The 12,697-nt window shown below is 52.9% G+C and overlaps 1 protein-coding gene across 2 annotated transcripts in view; it reads left to right on the forward strand.

Moving 5' to 3' along the window:
- Vwa2 (von Willebrand factor A domain containing 2) overlaps positions 1 to 11,997 on the forward strand; it is a 37,952-nt gene extending 25,955 nt beyond the window's left edge. The window contains exons 7-14 of one of the 2 annotated variants that reach the window (XM_046449935.2): positions 514 to 647; positions 1,214 to 1,346; positions 2,882 to 2,937; positions 5,385 to 5,492; positions 6,398 to 6,973; positions 8,443 to 8,994; positions 9,813 to 9,938; positions 10,733 to 11,997. In XM_046449935.2, coding sequence (XP_046305891.1) covers positions 514 to 647; positions 1,214 to 1,346; positions 2,882 to 2,937; positions 5,385 to 5,492; positions 6,398 to 6,973; positions 8,443 to 8,994; positions 9,813 to 9,938; positions 10,733 to 10,845 — 1,798 coding nt within the window. In that variant the 3' untranslated portion in view covers positions 10,846 to 11,997. The remainder of the gene's footprint in view (positions 1 to 513; positions 648 to 1,213; positions 1,347 to 2,881; positions 2,938 to 5,384; positions 5,493 to 6,397; positions 6,974 to 8,442; positions 8,995 to 9,812; positions 9,939 to 10,732) is intronic. The other variant, XM_046449936.2, reaches the window with a different exon arrangement.
- The last annotated feature ends 700 nt before the right edge of the window (positions 11,998 to 12,697 follow it).

Consider the following 12,697-nt stretch of genomic DNA (forward strand, 5'->3'; position numbering starts at 1 on the left):
GGTATCATCGTTCCACTTGTCTTTTTTGTCATGGGCTCTGACGATGATGCCGTCGAACATTGGGGCTGCTTCCCCTGGACGGCCTCACATTGCTGGGGGTTCTTGTGTCCACCAGTTAGAATACGTCGGTGTTTCCTGTCACTAGTTGCGCTGGTTTGCTTTTCCCATGCTGTTACTGAACCGCTTTCCTCCGTGTGCTTTCTGATTGCTTTTATTCTAGCTATGGGTTTTGCAAATCAGACAACTGAACCTGTCAGGACTGTGCCTCTAATAAGAGCCGATGGTTCTGAGGGTGAGGAGATCCCTGGATTTTAACAGTGCACAGGGTGACCCCTGGCTGGGCTTCCCGTGGCTCACTTCTCAGTCCTCGCCCATATCCGAGATGGAGGAGGTTGCTGCAGAGAGGCCTCTGGGTAGTGGGGTGCTGTCCACAGAGAGCCCGTGGTCCAGGAGATGGGTGGGCAGTAGGAGGGTGGGCGTGGGATCACGTGCAGCCGGGACTTCTGGGCACAGGTGGGGAGAGCTGCACACTCTGGCCAGCCAGCCCACGGAGCAGCATGTGCTGTTGGCTGAGCAAGTGGAGGACGCCACCAACGGCCTCCTCAGCACCCTCAGCAGCTCCGCGCTCTGCAGCCCTGCTGATCCAGGTAGGACGGCCCAGCCTGCGGTGAGTGGCATTGCCCGTGTGGAGCGGGCTGTGGGGTGGGGCAGTGTTCCTGAGGGCAAGGAAAACAGCCCGCCCTGCCCTGGACTCTGACCCCTGTCTGGGTTTCTCAGCTAGAGCTCTGAGCTTGGCTCTGGGGTGGGGGTAGGGGTGGGGGATGTGGGGCCCAGAGTTTGGCATCCAGACCTGGTAGGGCTCCTGCTGCTCTGGTGAAGGAGCCACATCTGCTGCCCTTCCATGGTCAGCACAGAGGAGCTCGGGAAGCTTGGGGCTGGGCGTCCTCATCAGTGTCTATTCCTGAGCTAGAGTGACTCTCATTAGGTGGAAGGTACACAGATGCACAGTCTGGAACAGGCAGGTGGGGCAGGCCATGCCCAGGAGATGCTCAGAGACTGGCCCCTGGCCCTGGTTCTCTGCCCTGAGAGAGGCCAGAAGTGCCAGGTCCAGAGGCAGGGTGGGACCCTGGGAACAACCCTCTGGGGAGCGGGGGTGAGGTGGGGGCATCACCCTGTCTCGTGGTGTCTTCTCTGCCATGTGCCGTGGACACAGACTGCAGAGTTGAGGCTCATCCCTGTGAGCGCAAGACACTGGAGACCGTCCAGGAGCTCACTGATGGTGCCCTGTGCTGGAGAGGGTCGCGGCAGGCTGACGCTGTGCTGGCCGTGCGGTGTCCCTTCTACAGGTTTGTCCATATGGTCTGGGGGCAGAGACATTGCAGGACCTGGGTGGGAGTGGAAGCCCCCAGTGCCAAGGCCTCCTGAGCTGCAGGGAAAGCCGCACTCGGAGACCTGGCGCTTGGAGATACAGAGCATGTGACGGGGGACGAAGGGGGATCCAGGAGGAGCACTGGGGAACAAGGAGGGCCTAGCTCCCAGCGTCCATCTGTCAGTCTCACGAACACAGCCCAGGCTGTCTCAGGTGGTTGGGGGTAGGGTTGCAATTAGAAATAGAGTCACCTTGAAGGGCCTTGCAGGGCACGTGGCATTGCATCCAGACCTAAGGGAGGTGGGGACAAGCCTTGTACTGATGGCTGTCGACAGCCAAGTCCCTGTCAGCAGTTTCTGCCCCAACAAAAGCTGGGGGAGGGGTGGGGCCCACAGAGTTTTCTGGGCCGGGATTTGTGTGTTGTGGTCACCAGGAGTAGACCTGGAGGGAGGAAGGTTTCTCTTTCATGAGCTCGCAGCTCGGCCCATGTTTTATTTGAGCCACTCCCGAGTTCTTACTTGACACTTGGCTTTTATCCCACTTGACCTCAGGATAGGCCCTGCCCACGGGGTCAGCCCTATCAGCCTGCCTCTGGATGGGCAGCCCTGGACAGGATCCTATTGGACGAAGCCCTGTTGGAGAACTTTAGATAACTTTTTGCCAAGTCCCAAGAGCCTCCTTAGGTGAGGCTGAAGCTGGTGCTGCCTCCAACACAGAGGGGGGCTGAGGCACTGCTCTTGCTGCAGCAGGGTCCATGGCCACAGAGACTCTGGAGGGCTGGGGCAAGTCCCGTGGGCAGCGTGTGGGCTTTGGAGTCAGATGGTCCCAGTTGGGGTTTCAGCCCTGGTGTGGCCAGTAACCATGTGACTTTGGTCAGCCTAGTTCAGCCCTCTCAACCCATTTCCCCACCTACGAGATGGAGATCCCCATCTCTTCATGTAGCTGTGGATTCAGAGTAGCAATGGGGACACCTGACTTGTGGAAGCCACCTCAGCACGGTGGCTTTTGTGTTATCACAGGATGCCGGTACTCAAGCATCCTCATGTCAAGGAGCCAGGTGGTCTGCAAATCCTCCTCAACTCTGGGGGCTTCCTGGGGACACATGTGTACAGATCAGATACAAGGAAGGGCTGGGACACTCAGGGGAGGCCTGGCATCCTGGCCACTCGGTCCCCTTCCCTCATCATCGAAGCTCCAAGGAAAGCAACTGAAAACTACAGATAGTCTTACTGTCCAGCGGAGGGCCCTGAACCAGAGAAGGAAACTAACACCTGGGTCACACAGCCTGACTGTGGTGGCCCAAGTCTCAGTACTCCCCTCACTCCCCGCATTGTGGGTAGTCTGAAATCTTCCCTCCTCTCTGTGATGGTAAAGTGAGGGTAGGGTCCAGAAAGAAAATAAGGAAGTCCTCCTCCACCCACTTCTGCACTGGCATCTCATATCAGCTTTCATGTTATAAACAGTCATCTTTAAAACCTTTGATCTCTCTATCTCTGTTTCCTTGGGTTGTAGCTGGAAGAAAGTGCTCCTCACGCACCCTGCCACCTGCTATAGGACAACCTGCCCAGGTATGGTCTGCCTCCTGGATTCTCTGGCTCCTTCTGGGCCTTGGGTCCAGATTGGTTTGAAAAGGGGCCTTGACAGTGCTGGGGCAGAGGGTGGAGTTGGAATGGGCTCTGGGGCAGAGGACAGGGTTGGGACAGGCTGCAGCAGGGCAAGAGGGACGAGGCCCTCCTGAGGTGGAGGTCCGTGCTTATTGTGCTCTTTCTTCATCTGCTCCTGGTGATTTTGCACTGATAATGGAATGACGACTTTGGAATTCGGCCCCCTTATCTTCTGCTCCTTGGTGAGAGACACAGGCAGGCTTCTCTTGAGCACCAGCTTTCTAGACTGTTCACACCCAGTGCCAAACTCAGGGCAAGATACCCAGTCGGTTCCCTCCTCTATAAAAATGGCTTACTGTTTGCCCAACATCTGAGTTCCCCATCCCCCCTCCACACAGTAGGTGGTCCCATACCCAGGGACCCTGTGAAGGTTCAGCAGATAATCCCCATGGATGTTCTTCCTCCCCTGCGAAATCCCACACCAACATGAGGAATTGGCAACGCCTTTGTGCACCATCGAGCATGGTTCCCGGTCCACCCTGACTGCTCCTCCCCCGGGGGTCATGTGCATACTGCTGACCTGAAAGCTGACATCACCCCATGTGTGTGGTTGCCCATCCCTGTGTGAGCTTGCTCATCCTGATGGGGCAGGAGCCCGTCTCTGGAGACACAGCCAGTAGTTCACACACAGACGGGCAGCCTTCCAGGAATTGGGTGATTCCGGGCCTCCCTTTCAGAGTGTCGGTTCTCACATCACTGGCCTCTGTGCTGTGGGCCCAGGCTCTCGGGAGCCCTGGGATCCACACAGTGGCAGGACCACTCTAGGGGCAGAGAGTGGGTTCCCACCTATCACCAGCATCCCTCCTTCCTCCAAATGCACCCTACCTCCCAGCACAAGCCATGGCCTCTCCCTTCTCCCTCCAGCCCCTAGGAGGATGGTCCTTGCTCCCATGACTCCACCCAGTCACAGCTGGGGCAAGGGGGAGACTGAGAATGGGGCTGCTGCTCAGAAGTTAGAGTTGGAGGATTTATGGTTTGGGAACCAGGGAGACTGGGGTCTGAGTCCCCACTCTGCCCCTTGCCAGCCATCTGACGTTCCACCCGTGACTGCCACTCACTGAGCTGCAGCTTCTGCATCTGTAAAGTGGCAGTTTTTGCAGTTCCTACCTCCTAGGGCTGTAACAGTGAAATGGGGCCGTGTGTGTGGCAGTTGGCATGGTACCGGGCCCACGGCGGATGCTCAACTGGAGGCCTCTGTTGCTGCAGTTCATGAGCCTCCAGGAATTTCCCCAATGCTCCAGCTGCCAGGACAGTAGCCCAGAACTCCCAGAGTCAGCCTCAGTACTTTCTGGCTTTGGAAAGTCTGCACTTTTATTTCCAGTGACATGGCCACCAAGTAAAATATCAATATTTTCAAGCAAAAAGGACACAGCTCCCCAATCCCACTCATGACACAGAAGGCTGCTCACCAAGCCTTCTGAGACATGAGCACAGGAATCTCCTGCTTGTTCTCATGGGGCTTTATTGCAGCTGGCAATTATTGGTGAGCACATTAATCGGGCTGAGATGGTGATCCCAGGTACCAGCAGTGAGACCCTTCAGAATGGGCCTGATTTTGACTTAGGCATGCTCGCCTGTGTAAAACATCAACTCTGAGGCGTCATTCATAATTGGCACTTTGCAGCCAAAAGCAAATGCTGCGTCACCTCTCAGGGAGTGTTGGCTTTGGGTTAAGACTTTCCACAGATTCATTCATCTCATGCATGTAGTAACCCTGTGGCGTACGGTGCAGTCATCAGCACCCTTTCTAGATGAAGATACAGAAGTGAGAAGAGCTGAATCTAGGTGCCAGAGGAAGGGGCGGTGGCCACGTTGATCACCGAGCTGCCTGACTGCAGGATGTGAAGGTTCACTGTTGCCATGCCAGGCTGTAGGGGCCCTTAAGAACAACCACAGGCAGAACTTAAGGAGGGGCCCTGTCAGCCCCCTAGCATTCCCTGAGTCTTAAGACACCCCCGCTGTCCTCTGGATGTTACTGAGCTCTTCACCCTTGGCAAGCTGCGTGCAGTGTGACTCATGGCTGCCCCTGGCTCCTCTAGGCCTCCTCAGCAGCTGTAGTAATTGTGGCCTGTGTTCCTGGTATCAGAGCCCATGAGCATGTCCCTGAGTGGGCCTGTAATTCACACAGGGCCCTACCAATCCCCCACTGTGTGTCCTTTATTAGCCCCACCCAGGGCCTCCTCCAGGTACTTGTTGGTTTGTCCCCTCTCTGCCCCAGGTGGTATGGTTGGTTTCCTACTGGGCAATGGGGAGGAAAGGGGCTGGGCCCTGCAGGACTCGGCCCCTGGCTGACCAGCACTCTTCACTTCTGAGCCAGTGTGCATGGCTCTTATCTGGTATCTCTCCGACAGGCCCTTGTGACTCCCAGCCCTGCCAGAATGGTGGTACATGCATTCCAGAAGGACTGGACAGATACCACTGCCTCTGCCCACTGGCCTTTGGAGGGGAGGCCAACTGTGGTATGTATGTGTGGGACTCGCAGGACTGACCACTGGGGAGCGGGTGGAGCCTGGGCTCCCCCTTCTGACCTCCCACCATTGTAGCTATTGAATAGACTCAGCCCTTGAGTATTCGAGCCACCTAATTTCCCAGTACTCTGCCACTCTAAAACCTCATGTGGTGTCTGAATAGATAAGTGCTTCATGAATAAATCGTCCTGGTGGCAGAGCTCTGGCAGGACAGTGGCTCCTGGCTGATGTTGGAGCATCATTGAGCCAGCCCAACTCTGTGGCCTGGTTCTGGGCAGAATCTTTTCCTCTTTTTCTGCAAAAAGAGAAATGAGGAGCCCCCAAACCCCTTTTTTTTAAAAAAATATATTTTTAGTTGTAGATGGACATGATACCTTATTTTTTTAGTTTATTTTTATGTGGTGCTGAGGATCAAACCCAGTGTCACACGTTCTAGGCAAGCACTCTTCCACTGAGCCACAACCCCAGCCTCCCTTTTAAAGATGAAGACTATATAAGCTTCAGATACAGGTGGTTGAGTTACAAGTTGATGTAATTTGCTTACCACCGTGCTTGACACATAGTAAGGGCTTGTTAAATGTGACTTTTAAAAGTGTAGTGTTAGGTTCACTGGAGACTCATATGGAAAAAAATAAATGTTGACCCCATACCTCGCAACCCACTGCCAGAAGGGTTATAGGCCTAAATGTGAAGAGGCAAAAGAGAAGCTTCTAAGAGAAAACACAGGAGCCTATCTTCATGAGCTCAAGGCAAAGATTTTCTACAGCTGTGTCTAACTCTGCAGTCACTGGTCACCTGGTGTCTCTGGCCCCTGGCAGTGTGGGGGTGTCTTGGGTGGGGTTGCTCCACACCCTGCACCGACCACAGTGTGGCAGTAGGTGTTGCTGTGATTCCAGCAGCCCCCAAGCTGAGCCTGGAGTGCAGAATCGATGTCCTCTTCCTGCTGGACCGCTCTGCAGGCACCACCCTGGAGGGCTTCCTGCGGGCCAAGGCCTTTGTGAAGCGGTTCGTGCAGGCCGTGCTGGGCGAGGACTCCCAGGCCCGCGTGGGAGTGGCTGGGTACAGCAGGGAGCTGGTGGTGGTGGTGCCCATCGGGGAGTACCAGAACATTCCAGACCTGGTCAGGAGCATCGACGGCGTTCCGTTCAGCAGTGGCCCCACCCTGACTGGCAGTGCCTTGCAGCAGGTGGCAGAACGTGGCTTTGGGAGTGCCACCAGGACAGGCCAGGACCGGCCGCGCAGAGTGGTGGTCCTGCTCACCGAGTCCCACTCCCAGGACGAGGTGGATGGCCCAGCGCATCGTGCAAGGGCCCGAGAACTGCTGCTGCTGGGTGTGGGCAGTGAGGCTGTGCGGGCAGAGCTGGAGGAGATCACTGGCAGCCCGAAGCTCGTGATGGTCTACGCAGACCCCCAGGACCTGTTCAACCAGATCCCTGAGCTGCAGGGGAAGCTGTGCAGCCGGCCCCTGCCAGGTAAGGTCGGGTGCCTGACTTGGGCCAGCTGGTCAGTGGGCAGGTCCTTCCTTCTGTTGGGCACCACTTAACCATTAATCTCTCTCCCTACTGAGGCTGGATCCACAGTGCTGATCATGCAGCTGGTATGTAAAGATCAGCACTGTGGTTCCACCTTGGACAGGGTCCCCTGCTGCTTCCCTGGGAGATGGGCGGTGGGAAGCTGCAGCTGGGACCCGGAATCTCAGTCCTTGTCACTCTCCCCAGCGGCTGGGGACCACCCCCTCCTATGAAGGGAAGACAAGGATTGGACTGCCTACTCCCACCTCTCTCCTCTCCTAAGGCAGCCAGGTTTTTGTTTTTGTTTTTTGTTTTTTAAGAATGGTTGTAGATTTACAGAAAACAAACTATGACCATAGTGGAGAGTTCCCACATGGCCTGTCCCCAGTTTCCTCTTTTGTTAACACCTTACATTAGTGTGGAACATCATCATCATTAATGAGCTGATGTCAACACGATTATTTATTACCATCCACACTGTAGTCAGACCTTTTTTTTTTTTTTTAAAAAAAACCTGATGTTCATCTATTTCATAACACCAGCCAGATCCCCAGAGGACATTCATCAGGTCTCTTTACACTCTTCCACTGGTGCTGGGAGCTCCTGGGTCTGGTCCCTGCAGGATGGGAGAGGCTTTCTCCCGGCTCAGAAGCACCCTGTCCCACCAGCTCACCCTGACTTCTCCTGCAGTTCTAGCTGAAGTATCACCTCCCCCGAGAAGCCCTGACCGCTCTCCTAGGCTCATCATGTTGTCCCCACTGGCCCCCCTTAGTTCCCTGCTCTTGTCCTCACTGCTCAATCCATTTGTAATTCTCTGTTCATTTCCTGTCACTACCCCATAGACAGCTCCCCAAAGCAGGCTTTGGTCCATTCGTACATGGGGTATGATAGTGCCCTGGGTACCGTGCATGCAGTAATGGGAGGTGCAGATGCTGTCACAGGGGTCCCAAAAGTTCAACAACTAACACGTGATAGAAGCTTTTCCCTTTTACATACCTTTTAGAGCTGAGTGGCCTGAGCCAGTAGAGTGCTTAGCCATCTGTGGCTGCCATCTTGAGGTCCAAGGTCACTATTTCTCTGCCAGCAAGAAGAGGGAAAGGGGAGGGAGAAGGCCAGCAGCTTTCACTTGCATAAGTCTGAGTTTGCAAATTTCAAACTTGGAATTGCTTGATGACTTTGGATCACACCCCCTCAGATGGAGCTTAGACACGTGGCCACACTTGGCTGCCAGGGAGGCTGGGAGCGTGGTCTAGTTGGGCATTCACATACCTGCCTGTGTGCTGGGGCTGGGTGTTCTGTGGCCATGAGGAGGAGGGCGGGTACTGTGTGGACAGACAACAGACTGGCTGACCTGGACTCCATGTAGCCCAGACAGTCCCCACTGTGCTGGCCAGGTCCAGACAAGGGGCCTGCTCTGCTTGTCCCTGCAGGGTGCCAGGCTCAGTCCCTGGATCTAGTCTTCCTGTTGGACGCCTCGGCCTCAGTGGGACCGGAGAACTTTGCTCAGATGCAGAGTTTCGTGAGGAGCTGTGCCCTCCAGTTTGATGTGAACCCTGACGTGACACAGGTTGGCCTGGTGGTGTACGGTAGCCAGGTGCAGACAGCCTTCGGGCTAGATGCCCACCTCACCCGTGCTGCCGTGCTGCGGGCCGTGAGCCAGGCCCCCTACCTGGGGGGAGTGGGCTCGGCCGGCACAGCCTTGCTACACATCCACGACAAGGTGATGACTGTCCAGAGGGGCGCCCGGCCTGGTGTCCCCAAGGCTGTAGTGATGCTCACAGGTGGGAGAGGAGCAGAAGACGCAGCTGTCCCTGTCCAGAAGCTGAGAAATAATGGCATCTCCGTCTTGGTGGTGGGTGTGGGGCCTGTCCTGAGGGAGGCACTGAGGAGGCTCGCTGGTCCCCGAGACTCCCTGATTCACGTAGCAGCTTACACCAACCTGCGGTACCACCGGGACATGCTTATCAAGTGGATATGTGGAGGTGAGTGGGAAATCCATGCCCTGTAGGGCTGCACCCAGGATGGGACCTCCACCTGGGCCTTCACCTGCATCATTACAAGGAAAGCAGCTCCTCCCAGCTCCTGAGGGCTCGCTTTCTGTGTGCCAGCCTATGTGGTAAATCCCACACTCACGGAACCAAACTTGAGATTAGTGCATTCCATTTAAACAAATGACATGTCAAGGAAACTCTCAGTGCCATAAGAACCCTCTGTTGACACTAACCTAGGTAGTAAATGACAGGCTAGCTGCCAACAGGGCCAGGCCAGCCTAATTCCAAGCCTTCATTTTGTCAGTGACCTTCTTTCCACCTTTTAAAAAGTATGTGTCTTGTTGGGCGTGGTGGTGCACACCTGCAACCCCAGCAGCTCAGGAGGCTGAGACAGGAGGATTATGAGTTCAAAGCCAACCTCAGCAACAGTGAAGTGCTAAGCAACTCACTGAGACCCTATCTTTAAATAAAATACAGATATACAAATTAGGGCTGGGGATGTGGCTCAGTGGTGGAGTGCCCTTGAGTTCATTCCCCCCCCCAAAAAAAAACCGCCCCCCCCGCCAAAAAAAAGTATGTGGCAATGATAATACAGTAAAACTGTAGGAAGGCAGGGTGCAAGGTGGGTCCTACTCACTTGGCAAGGTAGGGTGAAGCACCAGCCCTGTGCCAAGTTGTTGCTTTAGGGACAATGGAGACGCTGAGGTGAGAGATACTACTGTAGTGACCTTGTGTCTGAACTGGGCTTATGAGTAGGGATCTTTGCTTCTGACCCAGGATGGACCTAGTGGGCATGTTCTCTCTTGCAGAAGCCAAACAGCCAGTTAACCTCTGCAAACCCAACCCATGCATGAATGACGGCTCCTGTGTCCTGCGGAACGGGAGCTACCGCTGCGAGTGCCGGAGTGGCTGGGAGGGCCCCCACTGTGAGAACCGTGAGTGGGCTCTTGCTCTGCATGCTGCACTGGGGGTGGTATTCTGAATCCTGCCAAGTCCCACAAACTCAAAGACAGGTTCTATCATTCAATCGTTTATTCATTCACCCATGAGACATTAGGAGGAGCACCTGCATTCCAGATAGCGTTCTGGGTGTCAGGAAGACAACCGTATGTAGAATAAAACTCTGCCCTCATGGAGCTTCCATTCTAGGGTGGAGACAGACAGTAAACCAGACACATATGACATGTATGCTATATACAGCTACACACACTGGGGGAAAATGAGAACTAGAAGGGAGACCTCAGTTAGGAGGATGGTAATGGGGGTGAAGATGGGGGCTTCGGCCCAGAGGCAGGCAGGTGAGTAGATGTGCTGGGACCTATGGGAGTTCTTTTCTGAGGCTATTTGCTCAGTGATGTGGGAAGAAGAGCCATCTGCTGAGAGTAAGGACAGAGAGGTGGGGTTGGGGAGAAAGGTAGCAGATTGGAGACATACAGGAGGCTTGTCCGCATTCCAGGCCCACCTGGGGCTCCTCTCCCTGAGCTTAAAGTTAGATCCGCTGGAAATCAGAAGGCAACTTGAGTTGGAGCTGGGGGCTTTCAGCCACAGACACAGGATGACTTCCAGTGGCTGGGGAGTGGTATGCAGGGAGTCAGATGGGGGTCTAGAATCTGGCATCTTCTACTTGGACAGTTGGGTTGTGGTGTAAAAGTAAGACATGAAGGGACTGCTGACTGGTTGAAGAGAGGACTCAGAAGCTGATGTCCTCAGAGTTTCCTTCCTTCCCCAGGGGTCTTGAGAGGAGATGCCCCCAAGACACGCGGCTCCCATCAAGAGCCTGCAGGAGGACAGCAACTGCACCCCACCCAGCGGCTACAGAGACCTGGGCGTCCTGGGAGCTGAGAGGGTGCTGCCCTTTGGAGTGTGTCTTCTGAGGTCCTTTGAATGTCTGCCTCCAGCTCCATGCAGTGCCCACTAGCCTCTGCCAGGGCAAAGGGTACCCTGGCCACCAACGCCACTGTTTGGAGCAGTAGTCGAACTTGACATCACTAAGGGTGATACTGCAGACTCTAGGTATGTCAGTAAATATTTACTTCTGTACCCAGTTGTACTTTGTTGAGGTATGTCATCTGCCACTTTTCCCCTGAGGAGAAACGTGAGATCCTGGAGACTACGGGAAATCTGATGGCTGTCTGGGGTTCATTTTGCCCACCACAAATGCTAGACAGGAAGTGGTGAGACGGTAATGCCCAGCAGAAGGTATTTACTAGCATATCATTTGGACCATGAAGCAATGGCACTTCCAAATGGGAAAAGTGTAGACTTTTTCACTTCCTGGAAGATCTCTTGTGTGCATTTGCTTTTAGTTTGGGGACTTATTGGTGTTTGTGACTTCTGTGTCAGGGAGACACTAGGAAAAGTCCCAGACCGGAATTTGACCAATTAATGAACTTGGCTGGCTACAGGGGAGGGGTCAACTGTGCAAATGGCCCAGGTCTGGAGGGGCCTTGTGTGGTTGGTCTGGCTCTGGGTGACAGCTTCTTGGTGGGCTTCCTTTTAAAAGAGTTTACGACCGAGAAGTTAATTATGGAGTGTTTATTGAAAACTTCCTTTCCCCTTTTAGTGGGGCAGAGTAGAATTCTTAAACAAATAAAGGTTAAAGAAACTTACAGGGACTTTTGCTTTTTTACACTTTTTTATACGTATTTCAAGAGGTGGTGTTATTTATTTAAAAGGAATATTTGCAATTTTTTTCTGGCAAACTGAGTATTTACTCCTGCAGTACTTAGGAATCAATTCTTTCCCTTGGTCATGTTGTTTAGAGTTGAGGTTTTAGTAGAAAAATCCAGAAACTTTTATCATAGTGTTTCCTTCTTTTCTTTGTGGTGCTGGGGATGGTTTTTGTCTTTTTAATATAAATATTTTGTTTTACGTGTAAAAGTACAAATTTAATTTAAATACCAATTTAAGAAATTCAGGATTTCTGATGTTTGAAAAGTGTTTAAAGAATTATCACCATGGTATTATTAGACATTAAAAATTAAAAGTCTGGTGTCCCAAGCATTGGGTCATTTGTGTTCTAGGGATATTTTTATTGATAATCAATTTTATGTTATTACTGTTCTTCTCAGAAGGCAATACTCGGACAGGGCCACATGCTCATCCAGGAGATGCTGATCAATTATATTAATTCATTATCTTTAATAACAATCATTTTGTCATGTAGGGTCTTTGCCTTGTTCAAGGCTATTTGGCTCCTCATCTGGATTACTTGGACTTACATTGAAGGTCTTTACCATTTCTTTTTTTTTTAAAGAGAGAGAATTTTAATATTTATTTTTTAGTTATTGGCGGACACAACATCTTTGTTTGTATGTGGTGCTGAGGATCGAACCCGGGCTGCACGCATGCCAGGCGAGCGTGCTACCGCTTGAGCCACATCCCCAGCCTTTAAGTTTTTGAGAGAGAGGATCTTGCCGTATTGCCCAGGCTGGTTTCAAATTTGCGATCTACCTGCCTTGGCCTCCTGAGTACCATGGGTGTGTACCACCACACCTGGCTTGAATTTTCTAGTGAATGGACCACTGGCCAGATGAACCTTTTTAATTGTCCCAATAGAACTGGCATTGCCTAACCAGTCAAGCCCTTTTCTTTCATTTCAAATTTATTTCTAGCTTTAATTATGTTTTATTTACATTAACTAAAGCACTGAAGATGGATCGTATATCTTTTTATTTTCCTGAATGATCCTGGT

This window comes from Marmota monax, unplaced genomic scaffold (genome assembly GCF_021218885.2).
Source record: "Marmota monax isolate L192 unplaced genomic scaffold, Marmota_monax_Labrador192_F-V1.1 WCK01_AAM20220418_F8-fsc00004, whole genome shotgun sequence".
Lineage (NCBI taxonomy): Eukaryota > Metazoa > Chordata > Mammalia > Rodentia > Sciuridae > Marmota > Marmota monax.